The sequence below is a fragment of the Melitaea cinxia genome, chromosome 20, assembly GCF_905220565.1.
Source record: "Melitaea cinxia chromosome 20, ilMelCinx1.1, whole genome shotgun sequence".
Lineage (NCBI taxonomy): Eukaryota > Metazoa > Arthropoda > Insecta > Lepidoptera > Nymphalidae > Melitaea > Melitaea cinxia.
The window spans coordinates 6,184,199-6,202,762 of NC_059413.1; the positions used below are offsets into that span (position 1 = coordinate 6,184,199).

The following is an 18,564-nucleotide window of genomic DNA, read 5'->3' on the forward strand; positions in this document are numbered from 1 at the left end:
TTTCCTAGAAGATAGTGTCCTAAGGATAATGTCCATGACATTTGTTTAATAAGTCATAATACATATACAACTTTACCACTACTTATGATCGCTAAATAGTACAAAAATTATTTTTTTGATACGGAAAAATATTAATCTAGAATGGTATGTTGAAAACTAGTTCAAACTATTTATCGAATAAGATATCAAATTCTTGTTGCCCAAAGGCAGATATTTAGCATATTGTAATACTAATATCAGCCGTATACTTGAGCCTTGAGCCTTGAGCCTCAAAATAATTTTAGGAAATTGTATTTTTATTTTAACGTATATTCATTCCAATTTATTTTAAGTTTAATTCTTACCAAATATTTGAGTCTGTTTACTTTTGAAACAATAAATCAGCGTGAATAAATCTCATATAATATTTATTTATATTTATTTATTTATACTTTATTGTACACCACAACTACATTTTAAACAATAAACACATTTTAAAAAAATATTTACAGACTGTGAAGTACAATGGGTGGACTTATGGCTATTTAGCCATTTCTTCCAGACAACCAAAAATGCGCATATTACGAAGTTTTAACTATAGACAATATAATAATAAAATAAAAATATAAATAACTATAGACCTATCAGTATTACGTCAAATATTTACAAAGTTTTTGCTAAAATAATTGTAATAATAAATAAAATAATAATAATAATAAATATAACAATAATTATGTTATTATAATCGACGACCGCTTAAGTGTATTTTAAACAACGCGTCTAATAGGCTATTTTAACATAATTTATCCCTAAGCCCTTTGAATATTGTAAGTCAAAATACAAAAACCCGAAAACTAAATATATGTTCATGTTACACTTGTTCAAAAGCTGTCGTATGTGATTTATTACATTCTATAGGATCATGAGAGAACACCGCCGTATACGAAGTATACTTCTCCTATGTTTCACCGAACAGGTTGATCTCTGAGTCGCGCTTTTACATATTTACTTACTTATTGTACTTTCAGGGTTTACCATTTGTAAATAGAAGAAAACACAAAATCTGTGACAATTGAGGCGAGGAATCCTTTTCCGAAACGAACTAAATTTGGATTGCGGAATCAATCAATTAAGACCTTTAAATGATTGATTCCGCGCTCCGCAATGCACGTATTTTATTCCAAAGACATTCTAAGTCGCGGTGTAACTTTAGCAGGTTACTATAAAGATTTGTATATACTTTTATGTCTAATAAACTACATAAGACTAACATTTTTTTCACGACACAAACACATTACTTAACTCCGTCAACCGTAATACACATTTCGAGAAAGTGGTGCAGGCAGTTGTTGTAAGAATCATACGTATGTCTATTTGTGTTTCTTTTTTTACCTTCTCGATTTGAATCCTTTGCTACCTTAAAAATTTTACGAATTTGTTTTCGGAAAAATTGTTATGATCTTATTTACTGATAATGTATACCTCAAAAGTCCTTGTAATAATTTAGTGAAAATGTTGTATTAGCCCTCGAAAAGTTAAAACGAATTACATACATAAAAGACTTGTATATCCAAGATAATGCTGGTGTTTTATTTTACTCTACCAAAAGGTGAACATTTAAAGAAAATGTAGCACTAAAAACTATTGTTCGAAAATATTTTTATAAAGAATTGCCAATGCTTATATTTTAAATGGAGAATGAATTATTCAACTCTTGTAACACGGCCCATCGATTTTTCCGGATATTGTATTCGAGATAGACAGAAAGGGGTGTTTTGTATTGCAAACCACTAATAGTGGTAACGGCAACCACAATTTGACTTGGCGAGCTTCCAAGCTAGCCAGTGCGACAGAATGTTTATTGTCAGTATCCCTCCCTATATTTTATACTACGACTACTTTACCGGTACTGAACTTAAATAGTCTGTAAATTGATGAATAGGATTTCCAGGACAAAGGCTACGTCCATCACTGAAGGAATAGGAAAATTATTTACCATGTTGAATATCGATAATTATGAGATGTTTACAATGTTCCAAGAAATGAAAACTATTCTTGTTCTTCGAGTTACGTTGGGGAGACAGACTCTCTAGATCAAATGTATAGTCAAGAGACAAATAGGTTTGCATATAAAAGCAGATCAGATCTTAGCGGGATTCGAACCCGCAATCATTTTACATAGAACATAACCAATGTTTTCTTTTTCATCAAAGTATTTTTAATATTTAGATAAAGGATCGCACTGAAATTCTTACATAATGGAACATGATGAAAAACTTGTATGTCTTATGCCAGGAAGCTGCGTTAGTAAAAACATGTTTTTTGATACTGTTCGTTACAATATGATTTGCTATATTTTACATAACAACTAATTTTTTTTCTTGGTATCGCAGGGGAACCCATTTACAGGTGATATCCAGGATGCCCGGGTAGGCAGTCCTAGATCGTATGTCGGCTTCAGCACTTGGGGGTGCAATAACGACCAAACCCCCTGCGGGAGCCTTCAGCCGCATTAATTGGAAGATCCCGGATCTGCAGGAAATAGGATCTATCCAGCGACAGGCTGGTCTCGGCGAAAAGACCAGGCTTCTCCTCCATGGGGACTCATAACAACTCATAGTCCAGTCATTGTGAATTGATAATATTCACAAATAAAGATTACTGTAGTGTATAATAATTATACTGAAAAATTTAGGATCTTCTTATCTACTACATTAATAGTTCATCTGTCGTACGCTAAAACTACCAGTATAGAGCTCGCTCTTGATAACGCTTCATGGAAAATTCGTGCGAAACACATTCTTCCCTCAGTCCTCAAGATATTTTTAGGTAATTTTAGAAATACAAACTAATCTCATATTTTACTATATAAAATTCTATTCTATACATTCTATTCTATTTTACTATATAAAAATCTGCAAACGATGGAAGACTTGTTTTATATATACAATCCAATCATAAGCTTTAAAATTTTGTGTTCACACAAAATTTCATGCTATACTTTTGATGTGACAGGAAAACATTTACGATATATGGAGCCGTAAAAATTATATTGAGACCGGCCTTATTATTTATTTATTTACTTTTAATAAATACTTAACTGAGTCTAATGATAGAGGTTTAAATTATATTTACAATTTCAAAAGCAGTCCAGAAATAAAAGTTTATGCAAAAATAAGACGCACTTTCATACAAAATGTCCTTATTTATAATGTAAGCGATTTCTCCTTATTCCTGGACAAAAGCCTAAAGAAAAAGTTTGAAGTTTCTTCGTTCAGAAATGATAGACTTTCAAAAGATTTTCTTCCCATATTTCACCTATGCTACAATTTCCACAAAAGCTTAAAACAGTGTTTAGTCATTTTAATTTTTTATTCAATAGTCTAGAATTAAAATTTGATGTTTCCAGCTTCAAAAATGACGAACGTTCCATTCAAAACTTCAACCCTCGTTTCACTCCTTAAAGGTTAGATGTCCACAAAAACTAAAATACGCGTGTATTCGTTTTTAATAAGTTTTGACCAAATATTAAGTTTCAAACTTTTACTTTAAAAATGTCGGACGGACGGAAAAACGGACTTGTCATACAAATTTTTAGCCCCTATCTCACTTCCTAATAAGTATAATTTTTCAAAATCTCTTTTCGTAGGACTTCTATTAGCTATATACAGACAGACAGATTTTATACAAACTTGTGAGAGTCCTTAGACAACTTTAATTCGGTCCTATCGAAAAACCCATTCTTATTGCAGACTACTGTCTCCGTGCTAAATTTCAAGCATTAAAAAAAATGTAGGACTTTCATACATGAGATGAGGTTTTGTGATGACTCAAAGAAATGACTATTTTGTATACATATATAAGTCACAACATCGTTTGAAAGCACTCACCCGTGCTACGGGTTTAAAATATTAAAGGGAATCACCAATCGGAATTATCTTATCGGGTCGGGGTATAAAGCTTGGAACGTGATTGAAGGCAAGGGCGTTATTAACCCCCGCTTCGGATGAAATACTTGAATTCGCTCTGGGGTATTGATGACGTAAGTGAGAAAAGTTTGGATGAGAAAAACTGATCAGACCAGATGGAATGATCATAAAGTCTTGCGGTTTCTATTAAACGCAAATATATGTACGTATTTTTGGTATTTCGTACCTTTCCTTTTAATATATGTGGATAAAATATTTTGCTATTCGAAAGTTTCAAAAGGGACAGTTTATTAATATTTCAGGTTTCCAACCTGTTCATAATTACTTTTGTTTTAAATATATACGATACCTACAATAATGAAAAAGTTTCTGTTAATTTGTTAAACAGGAAACGGCAAATATTTAATAATGGGCAAATTTAGCAATTCATCTATTACAAAACTCTCAATGAATAAAGAATAGGTTATGAGCGAGTCATTTCATACACAATAGACTCCATTTTAGTTGTGTCAACATAGAGACGGGATTACAAAAGACTCAAGCCTTCAAGTCTCAAGATGGATTAAAAAGTAGTTTTTGCGTATATGAACATCATTCATGGTCATTGGATACTAATATCCCGAAACATTGCTAGTGTCTTTTCTCAAAGTAAAATGAATAACAAGGATCAAACAGAAGGAAATAGAAATATACTAAATTAGTTTTTTCACAATAAACCAAAAGTATGTCTAATACAAATGTCATCCTACAATTAAGACGAAACTACAACAACATCAAAATTAAGTACGAAATGCCAAATAAATAGACGTTATTATGTATATTAGTCGACGCTTTCTTTCTTACATAGCCTACTAGATATACCGATATATCTAACTGATTATTTATAGCCTATATTCATTCTGAATAAAACAATTTTACGAGATTATCAAATCATATATTCTAATATTTATCAATCGCTACCAACATAATAAACTTTACAGTTCCCGCCCGTATTTAAAATTCGAACCCGAAAGAATTTTTGAAGTAAAACATCTTTACGCACGCTTAACTTGGGGAGTAAGCTGGTGAATGTGTGACGAGAGCGTTACGACATCGGGCGAGGCGAACGGAGTTGATGATAGGGTAGTGAAATTAGAAAGAGAGAGAGTTACGTTTCGTAAGTTTTACTTCAGTCGTGTGGTCTAAAGCACACTTGTTTTTGTTTGTTGAAATTATTTTTTGAAGTCAAAATATTCTACCATTGTAATCTACACGTAATTTTATAACATAATTTAGAGCTAAATTTAAAGCGCCAGACATATTAAATGATGTTAGTTAAAAAAATCTTAATAAGTCTAACTTAATAGTCCAACTCGTTCTCGTACTCGTATATAGAGGAATATAAAAATGAGAATAGCTCAATTTATCAACGTTTCTTTCAGACATAAGTGCCTCATATGTTTTGCTCGCGAAGCGATGAAAATTCTTCATTAATGTTTACTGTTACTGTAAGTGTCAGTAAAAGAATCTGAACTGGAAAATGATATCATCCCCGCTTTAGGATTTGAAAAGTAACGTTTCATTTCCACAAATGTCTTTGGCATTAAAAGGCTTGAAAAGGTAAAATAATGTTGATTTCTGATAAGTATTGAAGTATCCTATCTAACTTATTAGATATTATCAATAGATGAGTAAATATCTTGTTAAACATCTGGAGCAGCTCGACTGGGAGTACCTCAACTTTACAGAAGATTACGGTCAAATAAAGTAAATAGTGTTGTACACCCATCCATACACACAAACTTACACTTCAGCGCGCAATCACACAGACACACATACCTATACACACATATTATTACAATATATTCTGCTCCCTTTATATTCTTCGTTAGCTTTTTCACTCATTACACAACCACCTCTAACATAAGGCGTAACAGATATACGAGTATATGTAAATGGCGAAATAAAACATTTTTGTTTATATTATTTGCTTTTCGTTTTGTACCGTGGAATAAGTTTAAATAAAGTTTTTAAAGTATAATTGTTAGTTTACGTTAGTCAAATAATCAATACTTAATTAGTTCAAGCTTAGACCCTAATAATTTGTATTCATTAACCATGGGATTATGGCGCTGACAGCTGAAGTACAGGTCTCCTAGATCGCCTGCAGTTGCTATGTTTCAACTTTTTTGTATCAATATAGTTGTGAAAAGCGTTTTGTGAATTTCTTTATGTACTACTTACTGGAAATAAAATATTTATTTATTTATTCATTATTCCTTGAGCAAATAAGATAGTCAAATCTCTTATCTAGGATTAGGGTCGGCAAAGGTTTTGTGATGATTCTGGTTAAATAGATCGTACGCGTATTTTATTTATTTATTTATACTTTATTGTACACCACAACTACATTTTAAACAATAAACACTTTTAAAAAACATTTACAGACTGTGAAGTAAAATGGACGGACCTATGGCTATTTAGCCATTTCTTCTAGAAAACCCTTATTTTACATCCTGTTTAAGCTATCCTTCAAGTGAATCTTGACGTGAAAGTTGAGCGTGACGACGCTTTTTACGCAACGGTCACAACGCTGGATTACGCCTGTCTCACTGGCGGTTGCGGATTCGATAACCGCACATGGCGTTCAATTATATCGGCCATACAGATGAGACTGGGTGTTTGTACTTGTGTATTATATGTCACCGGACGCTCAACACAGGATTGAATCCTTATGGGAGACGTTAAGGTCTCACACTCACGTTTCTTTTACTTTAATCCAGAAATTTATTTAAATTCTTTTTAAATCAGGCTTAGTCACTACCGAAGGCTTTGGTCTGCTGTTTTGCATTGTATTATAATACCTATATACCATATTGCGTATAAAATTGAATTAGATATGGTGTATCAAAGTTGTCATGTGAAATTTTTTATAGTTATATTTATAAGATTATTTAGTTCATTAATTTCATATTTGATGATACTAATAAATTAAAAAATTAAAACTAATTGTTTTATAGTAAACTAAATGGCCGATTCCGATTCCAATTTCTCTTCGAAAGGGAAGTATTTTGGTAAACACAAAAATTTGTTCTAAATTATATTAGTATTAATAAGTTTTTGTTCAAGTCTATTTTTGTCATCGTTTTTCACTTAGTCAAGAGTCAAAATTGAAAGAAATGGCATAACAGTGTGTCTCTACGTTACAACCGGAAATATTTATCTGGAATCCACACTTTACGACGTATAAAATTTTATCAATTCAATTGAAAATTTTGTGGCGAAGAGCCAAGTTTCGAGGTGTATTATATCGTGTTACAATTTAAATAACAATACGTTTGATTACATATTCATAATGATATATAGTAATAGTGAATATCTTTATAGACTTGTTTTACAGTTGACAATTAATAAAAACAACTTTAAAATACGATTTATTTATTTATTTATTCTTAATTTACACCGAAATATGGATACATATAAAAAAAGATACAATACAAGATTTACAAAGGCGATCTTATCGCTAAATAGCGATATATAAATAGCTATTTTAATCATTAGCGAGATACGATTATTATTGTTAAAAACATTACCAACTCAATTACGACTAAATTTGTAAACGAACAAAATACTGAAAGGAATAATGTAAGTAAATCTATTCAGCACTGTGTTTATTGTTGTCTTAAGCATAAAAATAATAGATATTTTTACATAAAAGTTAAAAATATAAAATAAGTATTTTAGACACAGATTTAGCGTCTTAGGTGCGACAAAGCCAGCCCTGCGGTCACCAACCCGCCTGCCCAGCGTGGTGACTATGGGCAACACACATGAGTTCACGCATTTTTGACGCGAACTTGTGAAGGCCTATGTCCAGCAGTGGACTGCAATAGGCTAAAATGATGAGACTAGATTTACCATGTTCAAATTAAACTAGTGCTAAGTAAAAAAAAAATCTTGGAGAACACATGATTATATATAAGATTATTCTTTGCTTCGTTGATAATATATTGTAATTTAAAGTAAATAAGAGCATTCCTTGTTAAAAATAATATGTACATACGTAATAACAAAAATATTAACCCAATATTTTTGAAGTTAATACATTGTTTTTCATTTGTTACAATTATCCTTATTTGATTCGCGATTCTAAGATTTATATAAATACAATGTCAAACATTATTTTTTCAATTTTCTAAATGTTACATATGAATATATATTCTTATTTCATGTAACAAAAATTAAATGTAATTGCTTTTTCCATACGATTTAATGTGTACGTATATATTTTTATCTTACAAATTATGACATTTCTGTTTTCTTAAAATATTTATCACTGTTGTATTTATATTCATAAATGCTAGCTACAAAAATGTCAAGAAATCGTGACGGTGCCTTGTTCTTCAGGTGATGTAGGCGAAGGAATATGTGCAGACAATCGTGTACTCTCTCGCCTCCATGACCTGAAGAATTCGGCAGTTGCAGCATCATCAAGATAGAAGATTGAACTTCAGAGGTTGTTTTGCGAATCTACTACTGTCGTTTTTATATATATGGTATATTTTTATCGTTGTTTTTATTTTAATAATTTTGCATTGATCTGAACATTATTAAAATTTACTTAAGTTTATAAAAAAAATATTTACATCATTAATAAATTCATCATAACTAAATTTATCATGTGGTTAGAATTGATAAGCGTATAAAAATTTTTTCATTTCAAAAACAGTTGTTATTAACTGTATAGATTTTTCTTTATTATAAAAAAAATGTAAAATATTAACGGTCTTAATATCCATATTTTTAGTAAATACATAGTAAGTATATATACATACATAAAACAGCAGACCAGAAAGCAAAGGCACATTCAAGTGCATAATAATTCCTACAATATTTTTGTAATGGCATTAATCCTGAAAAATTACGCGTTATAAATGGTGGTTATATTTTTAACATTATACAAAAACGGTAATATTTAAACATATTTCTATTTATTAATCCTTATGTTGTAGTGTGACGGAGTAAATGCTGGTAACACTTTCGTAGAGGCGGTCGTCTTTATCGCTAAACTGTCTGTTCAAGCGACATCTAGTGGGCAGTGGCGCTTCTAATGTGAAGTTGCCGCTTATCAGCCAATGAGAGGACGACGGGCGGGGGGACCTCGCCTAACTTCATACGACTTTTTTTTTTCTTCATTCAAAATATTTAAATTTGTAACGTTCATCATTTTCTTATTCATTATTCGTTGTAACTTGGTCAGACAATACACGAAATCTTTATCATACGAGTCGTCTTTTATTTCAAAGTAAAAGTAAACGTTAATAGTTTTAATACCGATTGATCTTGAAATCGCATACAATACAAGCAATCTAAATTAAGAACATTTTGGTACTTCGAGACGGATCAAGATTTGAGTAGAATTGAAGCAGACTGGACATCATCCATCCGTCAATTCTCATCATCTCCAGATCTCCAGGCGTAATCGTCCATCCATCTCTCTTTTCATCCATCCATCCTCATCCGCTCAGGATTAAGCGTAACTTCGTTCAGCGTTTTGTTAGCAGTCAATTCATTTAAAATTGTGAGTATCTTTTCTTTCTTTAAGCCATCAAGATGAGTAGTAGGGGTGATAGCTTGAAATTGCCAAAATCTCCATGCAAATCAGATTCGGAACAGGATTTGTTAGTTGATTTAAAACATACGCGGGGTAGTATAAAATTGCGGTTAACTTCATTCAAAAAATATTTGTATAATTTAAATGTAGAACAAATTGCTATAGATTCAATTAAAAAAGCAGAATTAAAGTTAAGAATGCAAAGTGCTCAAGAAAGTTATGACGCGTTTAACAAAATTCAATGTAAAATCGAGTTAGTGTCTGATGATATGAAAGATCATACAGAATACAGAGAAAATTTTGAAGACATTTATTTTTCGTGTATGGCATCGGCACAGTCTTTAATTGAATCAAATATGAATGACGGTTCTAACTGTAATAGCTCGTTAACTTCTAGTATAAAATTACCTCAAATAAAGCTACCCTCCTTCAACGGTTCTTATGATCAATGGTTAGAATTTAAAAATTCATATGTTAGTATGATACATATGCGTTCAGATCTCGATGCGATTCAAAAGTTTCATTATTTACGATCATCACTTTCCGGTAGTGCATATCAAGTAATAAGCGCTTTAGAATTTACAGCTCTCAACTATTCGCACGCTTGGGCTTTACTTGAGAACAGATTTAATAATGAACGGCTTTTAGTGCATAATCATATCAAAGCGTTATTTACTGTACCTGGTATGAATAAAGAATCGCCTAAACAAATCAGAATATTAATAGATACTATTTTACGTAACTTACGAGCTCTTAAAACGTTAAACGAACCCACAGAGCATTGGGATACCTTAATAATTTATTTAATAGCATCTAAACTAGACGTTTCTACTGAAAAAGAGTGGGAAAATTACAAAGGATCTATTACGTACGCTACACAAAAGGATTCTAATCCTAAATTAAAGTTAGATGATTTGTTAACATTCCTTCGCAATCGAGCTGATACATTAGAAATGATACATGCTAATCATACAGGTGCTAGTTCGCAAAAATCGCACGATAATCGGCCTCATTGTGATATCAAAAAACCAACATCGCAAACAAAATTACATAGTTTTATTTCTACGCGTAAAGATTCTTTGAATAAGTCGGGTAGTAATAAACGTTCTTATAACTGCGTCGCATGTAGTAGTAATCATGCGCTTTACACTTGTCCTATTTTTCTTAACTTAACAGTTAAAGATAGAATAAAATTAATAGACGATAATAAAGTTTGTCGTAATTGTCTACGTTCGGGTCATGCAATAGAAAATTGTTTATTCGGGCCCTGTAAGCATTGTCAGTCTAAACACAATACGTTATTGCATTTAGGAAGCATTAATAATGTTTTATTACCTCCCATTTATAGTATGAATAAGGAATCAGCTGATCGAGATAGTGCGACCACTACGTCGACCGCGCTGCATTCTACCCGCACTAACTTAAATATTGATAGCACAGCTGACGAGTCGCGCATGTTGTCTCATTCCGTTTTGCTTTCTACCGCCTTAACCTTTAAGTATGGACGTCATATTTTCTTAACACTACTGTGGACGTGTAGTCTCACAGGCTCCTATATGCACACACATTTTGTTTGGGGAATTTGATATAAGATCACTTTAAAACTAATTACATATTAAATTTATGTACTTTAGCAATTAAATAACGTGCTTATATAATCAAATTTTATTTAAAAAATTATAGAAATATTAAAAATCTAAAATTATGGCTCCTTTTAGTCGAAATCTACTTAGGTTACATTTTTAGGTAATAAAAGCAGCCAAACTTATTCCTATAACAAAATAAGTCTTTTTTCTCAAAATATAATGTATAACAAATCAAAAACATAAAAGAACTACTTCATATAATAAATATAAAAAATTTTGACAACAGTCAAATAAGGTAAATTTATTGGCAGTCAGTGCACAGAGGTCTAGGATATTGGAGACACACAGATACAAACATGGGTAATCATCCTATGTTTTATCGCGGAACAGATTTTACACGCTCTTCTGGTTCCTTGACTGGTTTCTTGATCCTGGACATCTTCTGTAACCATATAGTTACCTAAAACTAGAGTCATGGTCAACCTGGCAGTCGTGTATTTATAAAACGTTTTTGCACATAAGGCACCACAAGCACAAGTGCTAATTTTTTTAAATCTCTTTCCGCAGCTTTTCTTTGGTGCATCTTATATAAAATGTACGCATTCATGGTACTCAAGTCTAGGACATGATATAGCAACACCATAGGCTATCTCTATCACTACAAGATTCTTCTCCTATGTCTTGGTCCTGGTCCTGGTCATATCACTGTCACTTTCATGATTTTGTATCAGTTTGGACTCCAATATAAAAAAAAAATCTTCAGTACTCTCTTCATTGTCAGACTGATCCGAAGCTAATAACAACTCACTCACTTCACCACAAAGGTGGATCTCCTGCACAAAAAGTTTTTCTCACAGGGCCCTGAACAGAACTCTTAGATGGTCATTTTGATTTAAAACTATCGGCTTTATTGTTTTTTGACATTTTGTACTTCAAAATCTAATACAAACGTAATCGCTCTTATAAAATATATCATAGGGCAAAAATGGACGTGTAGCCTGACAGGCTCCGGTCAATATTTTGATGGTCATTACTTAGGTGATATTCATTGGAAGACGCAAATTCCTCTCTTGTTGGTAGTTTTACTACTAAAACAAAAGCTACTGAGCCGCTCAACCGCGGGAAGTGAGGGCAATTAGGTGAAACTAAGAAAATGAAAACATCGAGTAGCCTGTGAGACTCCACGTCCATACTTAAAGGTTAATCGAAGTAGCCGACAGTAAGAACGTATTTCATACTGCGCGAGCGCTTTTAGACAATGGAAGTCAACATTGTTTTGTTACAGAACAATTATGTAAACGATTAAACGTTAATTTAATACAGTCCACTTTACAAATATCGGGTATAGGTCAATCGGTTGTTCAGTCGAGTAATATATGCGATTTAAATATACGTTCAAAAATATGCGATTATTATACGAGTATAAAATGTTTTGTTTTACCGTTTATTACCTCGAATATACCGACACAAAATATTAATATAGACCTTACTCGCATACCACAAACCGTTCACCTTGCCGATCCTTATTTTAATACTCCGTCTAAAATCGATATTTTGATAGGAGCAGATAAGTTTTGGGAATTATTGCAAAATCAAAAAATACGTTTACCGAATGGTCCATACCTACAGAATTCGTATTTAGGTTGGTTAATTTCGGGTCCTATATTTTATACGAATAAAGATGCTACTAGTAATAGTAATCGAGTACATTGTAATGTTGCTCAAAATTTAGACGTTAAATTAAAAAAAAAAAAAAAAATTTGGAGATCGAAGAAATTCCAGACGTTTCCAACGCTCTTACTGAGGACGAAAGGAAGTGTGAAGATTTGTTTATAAAACACTAGGCTTAGGATGGTATAGTGACAGCGACGAATTATAATTATATCATTATCATTATAATTATATCATTATCATTATAATCATTATTTCAATTTTAAAAATAAAATAATTGATTCTATTTTAATAATTTCACAAATTTTTTTTATTCATTATTTTTTATTTCATTATTTCAAAAATTTTGTTGCAACGTCTTTGGTTAAGTAAAATCGAATGGGATGACGCGGTGCCTTATGACGTCACTCTAGCTTGGAATCGTTACATCAAAACATTGCACCGCTTGAGTGAGTTACGCTTTCCACGATTCGTAAGGAGCATGCACACTCAACACACCGAACTTCACATATTTACGGATGCGTCTCAGGATGCTTACGGTGCCTATGTATATATACGTACCTATGATGATTGCGACTCTGACGTGGCGGTAAATTTGTTATGTGCTAAAAGTAAGGTCGCTCCTTTAAAAACGATTAGCATCCCACGATTGGAATTATGTGGGGCATTATTAGGTGCGAAACTTTATAAAAGGATAATTAGTTCATTGCGCTTAAAATTCGATAACGTTTATTTTTGGACAGATTCCACTGTAGTGATGGGTTGGATACGGATGTCTCCGCACTCTTTAAAAACATTTGTTTAAAACAGAGTCACAGAATTAAACGAGTTAACCGGTGACTCAATGTGGTTACATATAAAAGGTAAGGATAACCCAGCTGATCTAGTGTCTAAGGGTCTTAACTTTGAACTGCTCACAAGGTCAGACACATGGTGGTACGGACCTAGTTGTTTACAAGAACACAATTTTAAGTTTAAATCTGAAAATTTATTACAAACTTGCGATAATTTACCGGAATTGCGATCGAAACCTATTGTATTAACATGTACAGAGCCTTGTAATAATAGTTTTATCGATTTCAATAGATTCTCGTCCTATAATAAGTTGAAGCGCGTCGGTGCGTATGTATTGCGTTTCATTAATAACACGCGTAGACGTCGTAGTAGTGGTGAGCCGCATAACGATAGTTTACATTTGTCTGTGCAGGAATTAAATGCATCAGAGTTAACTTTAGCGCGTATCGCTCAGTTGCAATCGTTTCCGGACGTTTATCGCTGTTTATTTAATGATCTTCCGCTAAAACAGGTTGTAGACAAAAAAGAATTTAATAAAATCGCGAGTTTAAATGTATTTATGGACAATAACAAATTAATACGTGTTGGTGGTAGGCTTTCTAATTCGACTAGTTTTAGTTTCGATAAGAAACATCCTATTTTATTGTGTAGTAAACATCGACTTACAGTGTTGTTGTTTGAAAGTGAACATAAACGTTTGTTACATGGTGGCCCTCAGTTGCTACTGTCTTCTTTACGGGAAAGGTGGTGGACACTTGGTGCTAGGAACTTAGCTAGAAAGTCAGTTCACAATTGTGTCACGTGTACGCGAATGAAAGGTAAGACTTTGAATCCCATCATGGGTAATCTGCCCTCTGAACGTTTAGAAGTCGGGTTTCCATTTATCCGTTGTGGCGTGGACTACGCTGGACCAGTTCATTTGTTAAATCGTAAAGGGAGGGGAGCCAGGCTTGTTAAAGGTTATATTTGTTTATTTATATGTTTTATTACTCGAGCTATACATTTAGAATTAGTCAGTGGCCTCTTCACACAAGATTATATTCTTGCACTTAAACGTTTTATTTCTCGTCGTGGTAAGCCGGCAGAGATATTTTCTGACAACGGAAAAAATTTCGTTGGTGCTGAAAAAGAGTTTTTACATGAACTCAATAAAAACGTTAATAAAATATTCGATTTTGCAGCTGATATTGGCATAAGCTTCAGGTTTATCCCGCCTTACGCTCCTCATTTTGGTGGTTTATGGGAGGCTGGGATAAAATCATGTAAGTTTCATTTGAAACGTGTAATCGGTAACGCGAACTTAACATATGAGGAACTCAGTACTGTATTAACACAAATCGAGGCTGTCTTAAATTCCCGTCCCCTAACTCCTATGTCCTCTGATCCCAACGATTTTTCTCCTCTCACCCCAGCTCATTTCCTAATTGGACGACCGCTGATCTCGCCTGCCAGCAATCTCACTGCTTGGAACACCAGCTGTCTCACTCGCTACGAAAGGGTAGAGCAAATGCGGGAACACTTCTGGAAGCGATGGTCGAAGGAATTTGTGTCGGAGCTCCAGCTCCGAACCAAGTGGAAACACAATACAGGGGACATCACTATTGACACCCTGGTGCTTATCAAAGAGGATAATCTCCCGCCTCTGAAGTGGAGATTGGGGAGGATTTTACGCACCTATCCAGGCAAGGATGGTGTTGCTCGTGTTGCAGATATTCGCACATCGACGGGCATCGTTCAACGAGCTTTCTCAAAAATCTGCCCGCTGCCGTTGCAGCCGGTAGACGAGGGCGCAACCAAAGAGGCCACATCATGCTGAGACCCTTTTTCTTTGGAAGTAGGTACTTCCAAGGCGGGGGCCATGTTCAAGCGACATCTAGTGGGCAGTGGCGCTTCTAATGTGAAGTTGCCGCTTATCAGCCAATGAGAGGACGACGGGCGGGGGGACCTCGCCTAACTTCATACGACTTTTTTTTTTTCTTCATTCAAAATATTTAAATTTGTAACGTTCATCATTTTCTTATTCATTATTCGTTGTAACTTGGTCAGACAATACACGAAATCTTTATCATACGAGTCGTCTTTTATTTCAAAGTAAAAGTAAACGTTAATAGTTTTAATACCGATTGATCTTGAAATCGCATACAATACAAGCAATCTAAATTACGAACACTGTCACAACATTAGATATTGGGAAAACTCCTTTTTGACATCTCAATATAATTGTCGTTATATCTAATTATTGATATATATTATAATCGTACTAATATATTACAAACTGTACAGAATTTAACTACAAAAAAATGGGACGAATAGAAGAATGTTGTATTTAAACTTTTTGTTTTTTAATTAATGTTTTTAACATCAATAAATAGTTTGGTTTGTTTAGTACTCAAATGTCCTGTAAATCCTTTGTAGTTAGAACCAATATTTTAAACGGTGATCCTAATATAAAATCATAAAATCTAGAATTTGCTAGTAAAGGAATTAGTTACATTATACAGGGTTACAGGAAAAGTCGACCTAGATCCGTTAAGGGCGTGTAGTACACACCATTTCTGAATGATTTCACTATGGAACCCCCCATCCTAAACTTAACCGTTTTCGAGATATTCGAGTTTTAATTTTTTTTATGAAAATGCCCAATTTTTCGGCTATTGAATTGAATATTTTGAATTTTTTTGACTCTTATGATTAATTTTTTGGTTTTTTACATTAAAAATGAAATGCTTAATGACCTCAATGACTAAAATTGCACGTAAGTTAACTAAATAGGTCGTTGTAGACGATCGAAACTTAAAAAAATAAGTACAAATTATAAAAAAACATTTTTCTTTTCTGGATATCTCAAAAAATTATTATGGTACTTGCTCTGCAGATGTGCTTAAAAACATCTACATTTTATCAGCTATCCAGTATTTATTAACCTCAAAGGTGAAACTTAGTTTCTAAGGCTACATGGCAGTCAGAATAAATAGCGCTTATTTAATCTAATTAATTTGACTTAAGTTCAGCATCATCATCATTACAGATCGTCGGTGATTGTAGTAAGCTAAATGAAACAATAAATCAGTTCAAAATAACATTTATTCACCTAATGTTTTTGAAGTTCATGTTCTACGTGTCCACCTCTATTTCGCACACATTTTCTCATTCTTTCACGTAGTCCACTTTTCACTACACCAGTGGTTAATGTTCTTCTTATGTCGTTAGTAGCATTAATTATCCTTTCTTTGAGAACTTCCACGGACGATATGGGGTTGGGTTCATTGTAAACGAGGCTCTTCATGTGCCACCATACATAAAAATCCATAGGGGTCAGGTCGGGACATCTGGCTGGCCAGGGTAAAGGCCCCCCTCGTCCAATCCATTTGTTAGGATAGTTAGTGTCCAACCATTCCCTAACGCTTGTTCTGAAATGAGCAGGGCAGCCATCACGTTGAAACCACATGTCCCGCAGTAATTGTAATGGGAGATCATCTAGTAGGTCACCTAAGTCACCTCTTAAGAAATTTTCATAAGTTTCACCATTCAGATCTTGTTTTTGCAGATTATTTTTCTCACTCTCACCTGCATAAATCTTAAGTTGTCTCGCTCACACGCACCGGATTAACTTGAAGGACAATAGCCGAGGGACCCGTTAGACCTACTACCTAAACCTTTTCAACTATGTTTTTTTCTATGATTTTAAATACAACCCTAGGTTGTTATACCTTGTTGGATAGCTGATAAAATGTAAATGTTTTTAAGCACATCTGCAGAGCAAGTACCATAATAATTTTTTGAGATATCCAGAAAAGAAAAATATTTTTTTATAATTTGTACTTATTTTCTTAAGTTTCGATCGTCCACAACGACCTATTCAGTTAACTTACGTGCAATTTTAGTCATTGAGGTCATTAAGCATCTCATTTTTCATGTAAAAAACCAAAAAAATAATCATAAGAGTCAAAAAAATTCAAAATATTCAATTCAATAGCCGAAAAATTGGGCATTTTCATAAAAAAAATTAAAACTCGAATATCTCGAAAACGGTTAAGTTTAGGATGGGGGGTTCCATAGTGAAATCATTCAGAAATGGTGTGTACTACACGCCCTTAACGGATCTAGGTCGACTTTTCCTGTAACCCTGTATAAACATTTTTTTTATATATAATTGTAAGAAACCAACCCTTCTCCTACATGGAGAAAGAGGCCTATACCCAACAGTGGGATGTAAGGATGGAGGGATTAAGGCGGCTTATAACATGTCTGACAAAACAACGTTTACGAGGTCAGCTAGTATTATATAAGCATGGTAGATAAGACATAAAGGACCATGGCAAATATATGTGTGGCTAATACAAATGTATGTCATGAGCGGGAATCGAACCCGCAACTGCGAGCGCAACCGCCGTAAGCCATGCTGTGACCGATGCGCTAATGGGTGGTCGAAATTTTTAATTTATATTTTCTTTTCTATTAAACAAACCTTTTTTCGTTAAATTTGTCTTTTGTGTCATACATAGATTCTTATTTCTAATTAGATGTCATTAAACAAACGAAACTGTACACAATCGAACTTGCTATCATTCGTCATAATTATATTATCATCAGCTATCAAACGAATAACTACGAAGCTTGTCAAACACGTAGGCTTGACAAATGTTTAAAACAAACCCGTGTGGCGTGTACTTTGAATAGTTTGATTGAGCACGTGAAGTTTAATAAACGGGTCGTCTTAGATTTTAAGTTGTCCCCTTCTGCCATTTTACGGTAAGGATGTACTCGTATTTTAAACCGACTTCCAAAAAAGGAGGAGAACTTTTGACTTGGTGGACCGATTTCGACAATTTTTTTAATCGAAAGGTGATGTGTGTCATTTGGTCCCAAAAATAAATAAATAATTAAATTTATTTGAGATCTAACAACTACTTTTCGAGTTATATTTAATAATGCGTTTTTACTTGACTATTTTTTCGTCGACCTACGTTGTATTATACCGCATAACTTTTTATTGGATGTACCGATTTTG

General features: G+C 33.3%; 2 protein-coding genes across 2 annotated transcripts; both read left to right on the forward strand.

Moving 5' to 3' along the window:
* Positions 1-9,500: 9,500 nt before the first annotated feature.
* LOC123663677 lies at positions 9,501-11,087 on the forward strand. The gene has a single exon (XM_045598345.1). The coding sequence runs from the start codon at positions 9,501-9,503 to the stop codon at positions 11,085-11,087; it is 1,587 nt and encodes a 528-aa protein (XP_045454301.1).
* A 2,152-nt stretch (positions 11,088-13,239) lies between these two features.
* Positions 13,240-15,623, forward strand: LOC123663678. Its single transcript, XM_045598346.1, is given in 2 exon segments — positions 13,240-14,201; positions 14,934-15,623. Coding segments are annotated over 2 exon segments (1,398 nt in total). The 3' UTR covers positions 15,370-15,623.
* The last annotated feature ends 2,941 nt before the right edge of the window (positions 15,624-18,564 follow it).